Source organism: Haliotis rufescens, unplaced genomic scaffold (genome assembly GCF_023055435.1).
Source record: "Haliotis rufescens isolate VD_foot unplaced genomic scaffold, xgHalRufe1.0.p SCAF_8, whole genome shotgun sequence".
NCBI lineage: Eukaryota > Metazoa > Mollusca > Gastropoda > Lepetellida > Haliotidae > Haliotis > Haliotis rufescens.
Window position 1 is genome coordinate 32,682,334 of NW_025964372.1, and position 17,110 is coordinate 32,699,443.

The window sequence follows — 17,110 nt, forward strand, 5'->3', positions numbered from 1 at the left end:
TTGATTGTAGTTGGCAGTTAGTTTACATAAAATTTAATAATGTTCAATAACTGCATCACTATTAAAGCTGTTTTCTTCATCTGTTACATTCATGATAATTCAGATGTTCAGAAAACAAAATTCTAAAACCAGGAATAGCTTTCATGTGTGATTATACTATAGTAAGTTTTCATTCAACATTCACTCACTCCCTGTTGGTGCTTACAACTATTAAAGTGAGTGTGACACTGTAGTACCAGACTATGCCATGGAGCTGTAAATTCCTCCTTTACCAACATATTGTTCCGATACTGATGCATGATGGGACTTCCTTTCACAGCCTGCGCCTGTGGCAATGGGACGGTGACGGCGTCAGCGACCATGTGCAACCCTATGGGGGGACAGTGCGAATGTCGGGAGGGCATGATCATGCGGGACTGCTCCCTCTGCCAGGTGGACTCCTACGGCACAAACTGCTCAGGTAACCAACATACTCAGGTAACACCAGCATGTTCAGGTAACAGGTAACACAACATACTCAGTTAACACCAGCATGTTCAGGTAACAGGTAACACAACATACTCATTTAACACCAACATGTTCAGGTAACACCAACATGTTCAGGTAAAACCAACATGTTCAGGTAACAGGTAACACCAACATGTTCAGGTAACAGGTAACAACAACATGTTCAGGTAACAGGTAACAACAACATACTCAGATAACACCAACATGTTCAGGTAACACCAACATACTCAGGTAACACCAACATGTTCAGGTAACAGGTAACAACAACATGTTCAGGTAACAGGTAACAACAACATACTCAGATAACACCAACATGTTCAGGTAACACCAACATACTCAGATAACACCAACATGTTCAGGTAACAGGTAACACCAACATGTTCAGGTAACAGGTAACAACAACATACTCAGATAACACCAACATGTTCAGGTAACACCAACATACTCAGATAACACCAACATGTTCAGGTAAAACCAACATGTTCAGGTAACAGGTAACACCAACATGTTCAGGTAACAGGTAACACAACATACTCAGTTAACACCAGCATGTTCAGGTAACAGGTAACACAACATACTAATTTAACACCAACATGTTCAGGTAAAACCAACATGTTCAGGTAACAGGTAACACCAACATGTTCAGGTAACAGGTAACAACAACATACTCAGTTAACACCAGCATGTTCAGGTAACAGGTAACACAACATACTCATTTAACACCAACATATTCAGGTAACAGGTAACACCAACATGTTCAGGTAACACCAACATACTCAGGTAACACCAACATGTTCAGGTAACACCAACATGTTCAGGTAACACCAACATGTTCAGGTAACACCAACATGCTCAGGTAACACCAACATGTTCAGGTAACACCAACATGTTCAGGTAACACCAACATGCTCAGGTAACACCAACATGTTCAGGTAACACCAACATGCTCAGGTTACACCAACATGTTCAGGAAACAACAACATGTTCAGGTAACAACAACATGTTCAGGTAACCAGCATGTTCAGGTAACACCAACATGTTCAGGTAACACCAACATGTTCAGGTAACACCAACATACTTAGGTAACAATTCCAAGCTCAGGTAACAACAACATGTTCAGGTGACAATTCCATGCTCAGGTAACAATGCCATGATCAGCTAACAACAACATGCTCAGGTACCAATTCCATGCTCAGGTAACAACATGCTCAGATGACAATTCCATGCTCAGGTAGCAACATGCTCAGGTAACAATTCCATGTTCAGGTAGCAACATGCTCAGGTAACAATTCCATGCTCAGGTAGCAACATACTCAGGTAACAATATCATGTAAAGGAAAAAGACATGTTCAATAAATAAGATGCCCATGTAACCACACCCTGAAGGACAACGTCATGTTTAGGACACAACACACTCAGTATATAGACAACCAGCAGATTCTAGTACTTCCATGAAATGTAAGGCCACACATTTTGTATTTTTTGTTTCATGGGCCCCATCAACGCAACTGAAAAGCAGCTTGAACAAAAATAAATAAAACATAAATATTTTTATTTTTATTGTGTCTCCCGCTTGTAATGTAGACCCTCATATAAATAATAAAATGTTATATATCAATTCCATGTCTACATCACTGTCAGTGATTCAAGGAGCCAGCTGCAGTTTTAACTCCAAGGCAGATTGACTTTCATATAAATAAATAAATGATTGAGATAGCTATTTATTTTTATTTTTATTTTTATTTTTATTTTTATTTTTATTTTTATTTTTATTTTAGCCGACCTTGTGTGAAAAAGCTGGAATAAATCCATGAAACCTAAAATTAGAAAGTGTGGCCTAATCGTTGATGTAGAAGGGTGTTTTGCTTGTTATGTCAGATGTCATGCTCTTCACTTGCAGCATGCAACTGCAACAGGTTCGGCTCTGTCAAATTATCATGTAATGGGACTGGCGTATGCACATGCCAAGCTAACGTCACGGGTAGCAAGTGCACGGCCTGTCTGCCGAACCACTACGGACTGGTCACAGGTGAGATGCCAAACACATTATTCTCTGACTGATACCCCAACTCCCACGTTAGAGGTTTAAAGTACTGGAAATAATGAAATACCGCACCAAAAAAAACATACACTGTGCTTGTCCATTTGGATAGGTGGGCCATCGATGTACACATGCAGATTATTTACCTTATTTCTTATGGTTTTGGCACCTGTGAAGATCCAGGGCAGAATATGATGCAGGGCATGATATCAATTCTATTATGTTAAATACTCCATATTCATTAGCTACCATAACTTTGTTCTTCAATCTCGTAATCTGAAAATGACCTGTGAAGATCCAGGGTAGAATAGGTTTTAAGCATCCCATGCTTGACGTAAAAGGCGATTATGCTTGTCGTAAGAAGCGACTGTGATTATCATAAGTGGCGACTAACGGGATCGGTTGGTCAGGCTCACTCACTTGGTTGATGCGTGTCATCGTATCCCAAATGCGTATATAGATGCTCATGATGTCAATCACTGGATTGTCTGGTCCAGATTCCATTATTTACAGACAAGGATGTCGTTTGGGGGATTTCAAATATAAACATAAATATTGACCGAAGGTTATCTATTCATAAATCCTAAAGAATCTGTCAAAGTTGTCCCAGCATTGAACACGTTTCATTTACTTTCAACTGTTTGTTTCTGATGTTTTCTGGAACAAATTATTTTCTTGTTAACACTTTAAGACATGTCAGGTAACGACAACCCAGTATTTGTTACAATATACAGCATGTCCAGATAAAAAACAAAATTAACTTTTTTGTAAAACCTGAGATCAAATTATATTTTTCAATTCTATTAGAATATTATTTTCAAAATAATACCAGTCCTTCCATCCCCGCCCTCTTCAATCCCTGAGCTTCAGTCTGAAGCAAGTGCATGTACCGAAATCTGTATGCTTCCAGGGAACGGCTGTTCCCTCTGCACCTGCAACATGGACTACTCCGCCAACAACTCCTGCAGTGACAATGGCCAGTGCTCCTGCAAGCCAGGCGTTGGGGGGCTCCTGTGTGACCAATGCCTTGATGGGTAGGTTCTTCCCTTGCACCTTCAAAATAAATTACAGTTCTATTACCCTATATATTATTACCAGTTTTTTGACGCCATGTTTGTTTGAATGAAGCAAACTGTGGAGCAGTGTTTGGTTAAATATATTTTTAAGTAAAATGTTTGTAAAACTATTAATCTGAAAACCTGTTCTAGGCATCCATAGTCCTTAAATGAATACATGACACTTTTTTATAGAGTGAGTGAGTGAGTGAGTATGGCTTTACGCCGCTTTTAGCAATATTCCAGCAATATCACAGCTAGGGACACCAGAAATGGGCTTCACAAATGGTACCAATGTCAGGAATCGAACCCAGGTCTTCGGCGTGACGAGCGAATGCTTTAACCACTAGGCTACCCGACCGCCCCCTTTTTTATAGATAGCAACTTCTTTTATTCTTTGTACGACGTTTCAGTGATACTTCTTGCTCCTTTATAAAGTGAATGATAAAAAAGAGCAAGAAGTAGTTCTGAAATGTCATAAGAATAAAAGAAGTTGGTGTCTCTAAAAAAGTGTCTTATTTTCATGTTCTCCCAGTTCGATCCCCGGCCGCGTCATACCAAATGACGTTAAAAGATGGTACTTGTTGTTACCCTGTCTGGCGCTTGGCATTAAGGGGCTAAAACAAGGACTGGTCGGCTCGGAGTCAGTATACTGTGTCTGAGTAGGGTATTCATGTTAAACTGCGGCATTGTATCTCAGTGGGCTATTACTATAAATCGGCATCAGTCCGGACTAGTACAAGCAGTACAAGCAGCCACACACACACACGTGCATGCACGTCGCTATATAAGTGCAATAATCTTGGACGCGACGTTAAACCCAATTTCACCTCACCTCACCTCACCTCACCTCACCTCACCTCACCTCACCTCATGTTCTCCCAACTAAATGCCTATCAAAGACTTCCTTAAATGAAGCAGTGATGGACCACTTGTTCTCTTGTCAAATAAAGAGTTTAAGATTATATAGAGGAGTTCTTTAAATAATAAAAATGTTGATATAAATATTTGACACCAGTCAGTCTGACAGGCCTTTATTAGAATATGTAGCATCTGTAACTACAATGCTGCTGAAGATGAGTATAAATTTTGTATATATTTGTATAAATTTGTGTATGCAGATTTACGTCATGAATATCTCAAGGATATACAGTACCCCTCCATTATAACAGGAACTATTTGATACAAATCTGGTAATGCAGGTATTCTTGTTAATGACAGTAACTGTATCAAGGGTGCATTAGCTGTGTGAAAAGTTTGGATCAGTTCTAGACTGGAAGCAGTCCCTGTTTGCGAGGGAATTTTTTTTAAAAATCCAAGATATATTGGTTTTTTTTGTCAGTGTTGTGTTCAGAATGCATAAAAAATTGTGTTCAGAATGCATAAAAAACCTGAAAACCTACCTCTCAATATTTTATATTTTTAATCAAACCTAACATTGTAACTTTTTGGTTGTAAGACATTATTTAGACAACCAACAAACACTTTTTAAGATATATGTATGAGTAACGGTTGCTATCGGTAGGACAGAATATTCTAACCCATTTCACGAACACCTGCTGAATCTTTTAGTATATACTCACCGTGAAGAGAAACACGAACCATAGATACATATAAAAATAATTGTACCTTAAGATGTTTTCAGTTTGTACCATTTGATGACAAACAAACAATCAGTCAAGTGTTTATGCTATCCCGATATGCTGCACGTGATTTCCAACTTTACACACTAATCCTGCACGAGACAAATGGTGCATCTCAAGTCTTTGATCTATGTTCACGAGTGTCGGTTCATACAACATACCAGTATGTTTGTTTGTGCATCAAACCAATTTAATATCTCTTGAGTGAGTGAGTTTGGTTTAACACCGCTTTTAACAGTATTCCAGTTATATCATGCATGTCAGCTTAATGTGGGAGGAAAGCCGGATGTGATGCAGGTCTCAGACGTTTACCACTTCGGTGAAACCCACGAGCACGGGTATGGTGCTGACAAACCTAGAAACATAATCGGGGCAAACCGGGATTCGAACCCACAATCATAGGTTTCTGGCGTGCCCAAGGGACGCAACTCTGCACAGTGAATCGCGGCGCCTTAGACGACTGGGCCCCCCGTGCCCCCTAATATCTCTTGAATATGAGTTATTCTTAATATATTAACCAACATGTATGATATATCCACGTTTCCTTTGGTGGTGAGTACAGTTTTCACAGCTGTTTTGCCTTTTACAGCCGATGGAATCTGTTTTGAAGGATAGTCAAGGCTGGTTATTCATCTAGCATTGACCTTTTGTACTAGATATATAACAAAGAAATGATGACTCTCCATGTAGTTTGTTCCATGCTTATAGGTCATTTAAAGCCAACTGGATATTTGAATGCTTAATCATTTCTCGACCATTTTCTTAAAAATACACACTGATCTGGACATCCTCTCTCCTGTCTCATTTAGTTTCTTCAATTTGACGACAACTGGGTGTACATCTTGCGGCTGTGAGGCCAACGGCAGCAACAGCAACGTCTGTAACAAGACTTCGGGAGTCTGCCCCTGTAGAGCCAACGTGCAGGGAGACAAATGCATGCAGTGTAAAGAAGGTAGCCCTTAGTCCATTCAGTTACCACTCCTTTATCAGGCAATTCCCCATTCATTTAAAGATCGTTCAACTACCAGTCCTATATCAGACAATTCCCCATTCATTTGAAGATCGTTCAGCTACCAGTCCTTTATCGGACAATTCCCCATTCATTTGAAGATCATTCAGCTTCCAGTCCTTTATCAGACAATTCCCCGTTCATTTCAAGATCGTTCAGCTTCCAGTCCTTTATCAGACAATTCCCCGTTCGTTTCAAGATCGTTCATTTATCAGTCTTTTATCAGGCAATTCCCCGTTCATTTGAAGATCGTTAAGCTACCATTCCTTTATCAGACAATTCCCCGTTCATTTCAAGATCGTTCATTTATCAGTCTTTTATCAGACAATTCCCCGTTCATTTGAAGATCATTCAGCTACCAGTTCTTTATCGGATAATTCCCCATTCATTTGAAGATCATTCAGCTTCCAGTCCTTTATCAGACAATTCCCCGTTCATTTCAAGATCGTTCAGCTTCCAGTCCTTTATCAGACAATTCCCCGTTCATTTCAAGATCGTTCATTTATCAGTCTTTTATCAGGCAATTCCCCGTTCATTTGAAGATCCTTCAGCTACCATTCCTTTATCAGGCAATTCCCTGTTCATTTGAAGATCCTTCAGCTACCATTCCTTTATCAGACAATTCCCCGTTCATTTGAAGATCCTTCAGCTACCATTCCTTTCTCAGGCAATTCCCTGTTCATTTGAAGATCCTTCAGCTACCATTTCTTTATCAGACAATTCCCTGTTCATTTGAGGATCATTCAGCTACCATTCCTTTCTCAGGCAATTCCCTGTTCATTTGAAGATCCTTCAGCTTCCAGTCCTTTATCAGGCAATTCCCTGTTCATTTGAAGATCCTTCAGCTACCATTCCTTTATCAGACAATTCCCCATTCATTTGAAGATCATTCAGCTACCAATCCTTCATGTGCCATCACAGCTACCAATCCTTCATGTCCCAATTGCCCATTCATTTAAAGATCATTCAGTTACCATTCCTTTATCAGACAATGCCCCGTTCATTTGAAGATCGTTCAGCTACTAGTCCTTTATCAGACAATTTCCCGTTCATTTGAAGATCGTTCAGCTACCAGTCCTTTATCAGACAATTCCCCGTTCATTTGAAGATTGTTCATTTATCAGTCCTTTATCAGGGAATTCCCCATTAATTTGAAGATCGTTCAGCTACCATTCCTTTATCAGGGAATTCCCCATTAATTTGAAGATCATTCAGCTACCATTCCTTTGTCAGGCAATTCCCCGTTCATTTGAAGATCATTCAGCTACCATTCCTTTATCAGACAATTCCCCTTTCATTTGAGGATCCTTCAGCTACCATTCCTTTCTCAGGCAATTCCCTGTTCATTTGAAGATCCTTCAGCTACCATTCCTTTCTCGGGCAATTCCCTGTTCATTTGAAGATCCTTCAGCTACCATTCCTTTCTCAGACAATTCCCCGTTCATTTGAAGATCGTTCAGCTACCAGTCCTTTATCAGACAATTCCCCATTCATTAGAAGATCGTTCAGCTACCAGTCCTTTATCAGACAATTCCCCATTCATTTGAAGATCATTCAGCTACCAGTCCTTTATCAGAAAATTCCTCGTTCATTTGAAGATCGTTCATTTACCAGTCCTTTATCGGATAATTCCCCATTCACTTGAGATCATTCACCTACCAATCCTTCATGTCCCAATTGACCATTCATTTTAAGATCATTCAGTTACCATTCCTTTATCAGACAATTCCCCTTTCACTTGAAGATCATTTAGCTACCAATCCTTTATCAGACATTTCCCCATTAATTTGAAGATCATTGAGCTATCAGTCCTTTACCAGACCCTCCTCTTGCCAGGATTCTACGGTCTGGGAAGCTGGACAAGTGATGGCTGTCTCAAGTGCGAGTGTTCCGGTCACTCAAGCAACTGCACCACTGCCACAGGGTGGTACCTCACCCGGACGGAGAGTCACTGGACATTGGAAAATGTAAATGCGGCCACTGGTGACCGCTGGACCGGCAAGGATGACCAGGGAAATAACGTGACCGTTGACGACCCGCTGCGACTTAATGAAGTGCCCTCGGACCCCTCAGCTCAGTAAGGATGAAATCATTTGTTTATGATATCAGGAACCTGTTCCACAAAGGAAGCTTAGCACTAAGACGATCATAATTCTCACTCTTTAACATTGGCCTACAGAAGTCATAGTCCTAGGATTGCCATGTGGATCTGGACACCGCGCTGACCTCTGGTGGTCATTCCAAGTGAGTGAGTCAGTCAGTGGAGCTTAGCAGTATAGCAGCGATATGCTGGGGGTAGGCTTGGGACAAGTCCAAATTTCCTCCCCGGTACCCACCACCCTATTACCCGACCCTACCCTCTATATGTCTCAAGACTAAAAAAAAAAAGCACTTAAAAAAAAATGCACCCTGTCACCCTCAACCCCATAATTGGATCCGCATACAGGTAAGAAGATTTTCTTAAATGTTGTGGAGCGGGGGATTCACTCAGGGACAAGGTCAAAGCGCTATTATTACCCCCGTCACTGGATAGGTCACTGAAGATAGGTTTTCAATACCACGCATCCTGTGTGTAGCTGGTCTGGTGTCCTCCGCCATCATATTGCTTGAATGTTGCTTGAGCGGATGTATTAGGATACAAGCACATGCCATTGTATCCATTCCCTTTATTTCCCTCAGTATAGGACATGCTTCCGTGGTGTAGTAGATAGAACATCGGCCTGGAGGGCTGAAGGCTGGTGTTCCAATCCCCGGCCTCATCATACCAATAGACATGAAAAGATGGTACTTGTTGTAACCATGCCTGGCACTCGGCATAAAAGTGATGAAAGAAGGACTAGTTGGCTCGGTGTCAGTTTCAATGTTAAACTGTGGCACATGGTATCTCAGTGGACTAGCACTATAGAAACAGCCTTAGTCCAGAACACACACACACACACACACACACACACACACACACACACACACACTCAGCCACACACTCAGCCACACACTCAGCCACACACACACACTCAGCCACATACACTCAGCCACACACACACACACACACACAGACATACACACACATTAAATATGCACGTCTCTATATCAATGTCATAATCTGGAACGCAAGGTTAAACCCTATCTCAACCCATCTCACCCCATCTCACCCCCTCCTCACACCGTTATTTTTCAGATATGTGATGAGGTTGGTGAACAGTGGCAACAACATCAACCGTCGTCACATGTACTTCGTTGCGCCGGCGAAGTTCCTGGGCAACAAGAAGACGGCGTATGGACTTTCAATGACGATCCAGATGCAGGTGAACGTAACGGAGGTTGCCGCGAACAAGTACAAAGAAGGAGACGTCCTGCTACAGGGCATGGGGCTGCCGTACACTCTCACCACCAGCCTCGTCCCGCCCACAGATGTCCAGATCCGCACCTATGTGGTGAGTTGTAGTCGGAAAAGTAGTTGTCATCGTCATCGTCATCGTCATCGTCATCGTAGTGGTAGTGGTAGTAGTAGTGGTAGTGGTAGTAGTAGTGGTAGTGGTAGTGGTAGTAGTAATAGTAGTGGTAGTGGTAGTAGTAGTTGTAGTAGTAGTAGTAATAGTATCAGTGGTAGTTGTAGTGGAAGTAATAGTAGAGTGAGTGAGTGAGTGAGCATGGTTTTACTCTGCAAATAAGTAAAATGAGGGGCAAATAAGATTATTCATTTCTTATTCAAGTTAACTTTCACAAGGAAAAATGTTTTCTATAAAAAATCCAGGGGGGCAACCGGCTGGGGCACTGGTAGTAGCAGCATCCGCGCTTTATGCAGTCAGTTGTAAATTCAAAAATTTGAAATTTACATCAAACGTGTTTTGAGTGTAATTGAATGATGTTTGTTGCTGCAGCATTGCAAATACGTCACAGCGCCATCGATTATTCAAGACAATCTCTATGACAATATTTCAAGACAATTACTATGACAATCATTCAAGACAATTACTATGACAATCATTCAAGACAATCACCATGACAATATTTCAAGACAATCACCATGACAATATTTCAAGACAATCACCATGACAATCATTCAAGACAATCACCATGACAATCATTCAAGACAATCACCATGACAATTATTCAAGACAATCACCATGACAATATTTCAAGACAATTACTATGACAATCATTCAAGACAATCACCATGACAATTATTCAAGACAATCACCATGACAATATTTCAAGACAATTACTATGACAATCATTCAAGACAATCACCATGACAATTATTCAAGACAATCACCATGACAATTATTCAAGACAATTACTATGACAATCATTCAAGACAATCACCATGACAATCATTCAAGACAATCACCATGACAATCATTCAAGACAATCACCATGACAATTATTCAAGACAATCGTCATGACATTTATTCAAGACATTTACTACGGCAATTATTCAAGACAGTCACTCTGGACACCATATTGACACCAAATTCCGCCATGACCTATATTTCGGTGAATTATGATTATATTGTCTACGTCCCCAGATAAGGATGCACGAGGACAGTTGGATGGTGAACAGTACAGATGGACAGAACGCCACTTATGAGCAGATGATACAGACACTCACGGAGTTGACGTCGTTCAGGATCCGTGCCAAGTTCAGCAATGTAAGTGTAGCAGGGCGTGGAGTCGTCCCACTGGTGACATCCTTACCTTGCTGACAGGGTTAACCTCTTTGGTCATGTGGACAAGGCGTCTCACCTCTGATCAGAAGGTCCGTGGTTCGAATCCCATCACGGGACTCGGACATTTAATGGCCGCTACATAGGCGCCCAACGTGGGACTGAGCATGTTCATATATAATTTGAGCATAATAAGCCTGAGTACCCTACTATGCGGTCCGGGACGTGCCTTCCGTTGACGAGGGAGTATGTTGCAGGGCGTGGAGTCATCCCACAGAGGACATCCTTACCTTGTCAGCTTGCTGATCTTTTGGCAGAGATTTCTTATGAATTTGGAAAGGATTTTATCGCTTTTATTTTCCACATTAAGCGTACATGCCGTGATATGAAGCAGATATGTTCAAACCAACCCACTCACTCATGCCTAGACATATTTGACTATAAATTCAGGCGACTGACGCAGCCTCGGATCTGTTTCGAGTGGTAATGGAACACGCGACCAACAACCAGTCAGCTAGCACAGGGACACCCACCACCAACGTGGAGCAGTGTGTCTGTTCTGTGGAATATGCGGTAAGACAATAACTATATTGAGAATAGGTTGTGTGTCAGTGTGTACTGAGAATAGGTTGTGTGTCAGTGTGTACTGAGAATAGGTTGTGTGTCAGTGTGTACTGAGAATAGGTTGTGTGACAGTGTGTACTGAGAATAGGTTGTGTGTCAGTGTGTACTGAGAATAGGTTGTGTGTCAGTGTGTACTGAGAATAGGTTGTGTGTCAGTGTGTACTGAGAATAGGTTGTGTGTCAGTGTGTACTGAGAATAGGTTGTGTGTCAGTGTGTGCTGAGAATAGGTTGTGTGTCAGTGTGTACTGAAAATAGGTTGTGTGTCAGTTTGTACTGAGAATAGGTTGTGTGACAGTGTGTACTGAGAATAGATTGTGTGTGAATGCCACGACTAGCATAAGGTTACAGTGTGATTGCCACGACTAGTGTAAGGTTACAGTGTGAATGCCAGGACAATTGTAAGGTTACAGTGTGTTTGCCACGACTAGCGTAAGGTTACAGTGTGAATGCAACAATTGGTATAAGGTTACAGTGTGAATGCTACGACTAGTGTAAGGTTACAGTGTGAATGCCAGGACTAGCGTAAGGTTACAGTGTGATTGCCACGACTAGTGTAAGGTTACAGTGTGAATGCCACAACTAGCATAAGGTTACAATGTGATTGCCACGACTAGCGTAAGGTTACAGTGTGAATGCAACAATTGGTATAAGTGTGAATGCCATGACTGGTGTAAGTCTATGTAATGATGTGAATGCTATAACTAGCGTTAGTCTATGTAACTGTGTTTATGCAACAATTGGCATAAGGTTATGTAACAGTGTGAATTCCACGACTGGCGCAAGTACTTATAGAGGTAGGAATGCTTTGACTGTCCATGTGAAGGTATTCACACCATGGTTGCCGTAAGTATATGTAAAGTTGTGAATTTATAGCCATCGTGAGAATATGTAAATGTATAAATAAATGATACGACCCTGTAAAGGTATTGGTGTGACAACCGGGGTAAGGCTTGTAAAGGTATTATTATTTCAACTCCCATATGTCCATTTAAATGAATGAATGCCACTATTGTTTGACATCTATGTTAGGGTTGAGTGTTTGATGTCTGTATTACGTCACATCGTCATAGATAACATATGACATTGAGAAAGAGTTTGTTTCCTCGCCACAGGGTTCAGGCTGTGAGAAGTGTGCTACCGGCTACCGTTGTACAGTTGCCTTCAGTGGGCTGCCGGGGGTGTGCGAGAGCTGTCAGTGTAACAAAGATGTTTGTTTCCTCGCCACAGGGTTCAGGCTGTGAGAAGTGTGCTGCCGGCTACTGTCGTACAGTTGCCTTCAGTGGGCTGCCGGGGGTGTGTAGGAGCTGTCAGTGTAACAAAGATGTTTGTTTCCTCGCCACAGGGTTCAGGCTGTGAGAAGTGTGCTGCCGGCTACCGTCGTACAGTTGCCTACAGTGGGCCGCCGGGGGTGTGCGAGAGCTGTCAGTGTAACAAAGATGTTTGTTTCCTCGCCACAGGGTTCAGGCTGTGAGAAGTGTGCTGGCGGCTACCGTCGTACAGTTGCCTACAGTGGGCCACCGGGGGGGTGTAAGAGCTGTCAGTGTAACAAAGATGTTTGTTTCCTCGCCACAGGGTTCAGGCTGTGAGAAGTGTGCTGCCGGCTACCGTCGTACAGTTGCCTACAGTGGGCCACCGGGGGTGTGTAAGAGCTGTCAGTGTAACAAAGATGTTTGTTTCCTCGCCACAGGGTTCAGGCTGTGAGAAGTGTGCTGGCGGCTACCGTCGTACAGTTGCCTACAGTGGGCCGCCGGGGGTGTGCGACAGCTGTCAGTGTAACAAAGATGTTTGTTTCCTCGCCACAGGGTTCAGGCTGTGAGAAGTGTGCTGGCGGCTACCGTCGTACAGTTGCCTACAGTGGGCCGCCGGGCGTGTGCGACAGCTGTCAGTGCAACAAACATGCCGTGTCATGTGACCAGGAGACCAGCGTGTGCACGTGCAGAGACAACACGACAGGGCCTCATTGTGAGACTTGTCTGCCAGGTTTCTATGGAAACCCACTAGCCGGGACTCCAGGTAGTCTATGATTGAATTATGTTGGTGATGTTCTTACATGTTTTGTTGAACAATCACAATCTCATTAAAATCAGATCTTAGTTCTCGCTACCGCTAAACAAAGATCTGAGGACATCACATTACAGGTCATGTCAGTGTAGCAGGGCGTGGAGTCATCCCACAGATGACATCCTTACCTTGTCAGCTTGCTGACGGGGTTAACCTCTTTGGTCATGTGGACAAGGCGTCCGACCTCTGATCAGAAGGTCCGTGGTTCGAATCCCATCATGGGACTCGGAAATTTTATGGCCGCTACATTGGCGCCCAACGTGGGGCTGAGCACGTTCATATTAAATTTGAGCAAAATAAGCCTCAGTACCCTACTATGCGGCCCGGGACGTGCCTTCTGTTGACGGGGGAGTATGTAGCAGGGCGTGGAGTCATCCCACAGATGACATCCTTACCTTGTCAGCTTGCTGACGGGGTTAACCTCTTTGGTCATGTGGACAAGGCGTCCGACCTCTGATCAGAAGGTCCGTGGTTCGAATCCCATCATGGGACTCGGAAATTTTATGGCCGCTACATCAGAACGACCTTTCGTCCAACCAATCAGAGCGTCGCCTACCAAATCATGAAAGTGAAAGTTGGAATGTGATTTCTAATCATGCGAACTTGAAAAATTTAAAACGGGGTATTCCAAACAACAGTTACAGGCTTTTTGACTGAATCCATACAATCTAGACCATCTATTAGCCATTCCAGAATGTTTGTTTGTCCCGTTTTGAAATTTTTAATCCAGAAATTGTCAAAATATGTTTCAAAGCATAGTCACCAGTTTGAAACTAGTGCCGTAAACCAAGAGAATGCTGCCTTCTGATTCGCTAATGCTGACTTCTTATCAATCATTCCATTGGTCGGTCAAAATTTGTAAAAGTTTGTTCTGATGTGACCCATAATGGGATGTCCTCGTGTGGGTCCTGAGTAGGACTCGGGTACCCACAGGCGTACCTAGACCCATGGTTTTTCACATGATATATTGTTTAAAAACAATAACAATAAAAGTCGCTCATGTTTGCATTTCTTCACATTGTCTCAGACTGTTATACATTTGATTAAAGACGTAACTTCAGTGTATGCATGATCTGATCATTTTGTATGTGTCTATAAAACAATTCCCAATCTGACATTGTGTACCCAACTCTTGAGGCCTACAGCTGCTACCTGGGTAGGGTCGGGAAATAGGGAGTCAAGTACTCGGATCATAAATCATGGGCTCGTCCCAGCCCTACTCTAAATGGAACTTGATTTGATAAATATTGAAAAAAACATAATATATAATTAATATGGTATCCATTTTGCTCTGCCCAATGGCATGATTTTTTTTCAATTTTGAATTGAAAAAAAATAAAAATACTTATCAAGAAAGGTATTCATGCTGAGACAGAAGTCCGAACGACTTCTCTGTTCCAATCCCATTTAACGACTTTTTCAACCAATGAGATTGCAGCACTCTCCTGTTCATTGTACAATTCTTTTTCATCGCCTGGAAGAAATATTTGATTACAATTGTAAGATTCATCTTGCAGGAGACTGTAAGCCGTGCACTTGCCCAGGGAATGTAATCGCAAATGACGTGAATGTGTTTGCCATGGAGTGCAGTCTCAACACGACCTCGGGGGGTCCGACTTGTATCAACTGTACTGTCGGCCATGAAGGCGAAATGTGTGAATCCTGCATACAGACATATTACGGACAACCTGCAAATGTCACAGTTAGTATATCCAACCGTACATTCCCCACACATATACTGAACAAGAAAAGTTACGGATCATGAATAATTTTGGACATTTTTTTAATTATGTGCTCAGTATTCACTTCAAAAAGATTTCCCAAAAAATATTTCATGATCCCCATATCTTTTTTGTTCAATATACAACATGTAAGTCTAATGATTGGTCGTTATTTGATCACATGTAACAGGTTGATAAGTCAAGCACACAGGATTGTGAGGGCTAGGGATGGCTATTGATACAGATCATAGAGATTAATAATCATTAACTAAATATCAATCAATTATCAATAAATATCAGAGAAGTAACTGTGAGCAAAAATCAAAATAAATTCTGAAAGAAATTAAAATATTTCATATGGCACATTTATGCAGGGATTACTTTGTGGATGTTTGAGGTATAACAAGACAGCTTCTTTCCATCATCAGCAATTGACATAATTGACAATAACATGTCTGTTTTGGTAAAACTAAACTATATTTAATCCACCTGTGAAGATCCGGGGTAGAATAGGTCTTCAGCACCCCATGCTTGCTGTAAAAGGCGACTATGCTTGTCGTAAAAGGCGACTAACGGGATCGGGTGATCAGGCTCTCTGTCTTGGTTGATACATGTCATCAGTCCCAATTGTGTGGATCGATACTCATGATATTAATCACTGGATTGTCTGGTCTAGACTCGATTATTTACAGACCGCCGTCATATAGCTGGAATATTACTGAGTGCAATAACAACAAACAAACAAAACTATATTTAATCACAATAGTTTATGTGAGATATTATTGATGACACAATAATGTTGATAATCATTGATATGTCTTCCCATCGACAATAATTCTGATTATTGATCTGTTTTTTATTTTTTGTTATCTCCGAAAGGAGGAACCACACACAGTCTTTGGACCCACAATGCACTATTTTCACAACATCCAGTATATCCTATTTTTATTGTGTAAAACATGTCAGTTTATATTTTTTTCCACCGTTATCCAGATCAGATGTTTTCCAATCCCATTGCCTGTAAATTGGCGTGCTTGTGGGCAACTACAAGTTAAATTACATAGCTCAAACTTTGAGATAAACAAACAAAAGCAAATTTGAATCATCTTAAATGCCTTGTTGCAGAACAATGACGGTAAATGTAGAACATGTTCCTGCAACAGCCGATCTGAAAACTGCGACCGTCTGACCGGCACGTGCATCGACTGCCGCGACAACACCACCGGCCAGCAGTGTGAAGAATGTGCCCCCTCCTTCTTCGGTGACCCCTCAAAGGCCCCCTGCACACGTGAGTACACAGTGGGCGTCAGTGAAGGTTGCTTAGCGCCAGCAATATTCAAGATGACACGCAATCAGCTAGGCCATACACTGTGTCCACCAACTTTCATTTGTCACCTCCAATGACAAGCTTTGGCAACTGCATCTTCCGAGACAAGAGGATTAACTGACTTTAAAAGTCCAGTTTCCACCCTTGCAGAACTAGGCTGGAATTACTGGGCTCGATCGTAGCGCCGCCAGTGGCTATTACCAGTTATGTCCCTTCTAAACCTCTCCTATGGACCAATCAGATTCCACCGCTCGTATCACTTGTGTTTGCTTCACACAAAATGTTGGCACCCAGTCAGGACGATCTGATCTATAATCAATATCTATATTGTGATAAAACAGGTCTTACATCGAGAAATGCATCAAATCATGTGAGCACCTTGATTGAAAACATGAAAAGATTTGGAAAATATCTGCTGACAACGAGTTGGCAGTGCACATGCTTTGCAAATCCTGCA

The 17,110-nt window shown here is 41.9% G+C and overlaps 1 protein-coding gene across 1 annotated transcript in view; it reads left to right on the forward strand.

Annotated features, from left to right (window-relative positions):
* The window catches only part of LOC124114385 (laminin subunit gamma-1-like), a 79,785-nt gene that overhangs the window by 39,302 nt on the left and 23,373 nt on the right, over positions 1–17,110 (forward strand). The window contains exons 14-24 of the mRNA XM_048388912.1: positions 320–460; positions 2,408–2,536; positions 3,459–3,582; positions 6,056–6,198; positions 8,092–8,332; positions 9,431–9,686; positions 10,782–10,904; positions 11,370–11,492; positions 13,347–13,557; positions 15,123–15,307; positions 16,452–16,614. Coding sequence (XP_048244869.1) covers positions 320–460; positions 2,408–2,536; positions 3,459–3,582; positions 6,056–6,198; positions 8,092–8,332; positions 9,431–9,686; positions 10,782–10,904; positions 11,370–11,492; positions 13,347–13,557; positions 15,123–15,307; positions 16,452–16,614 — 1,839 coding nt within the window. The remainder of the gene's footprint in view (positions 1–319; positions 461–2,407; positions 2,537–3,458; positions 3,583–6,055; positions 6,199–8,091; positions 8,333–9,430; positions 9,687–10,781; positions 10,905–11,369; positions 11,493–13,346; positions 13,558–15,122; positions 15,308–16,451; positions 16,615–17,110) is intronic.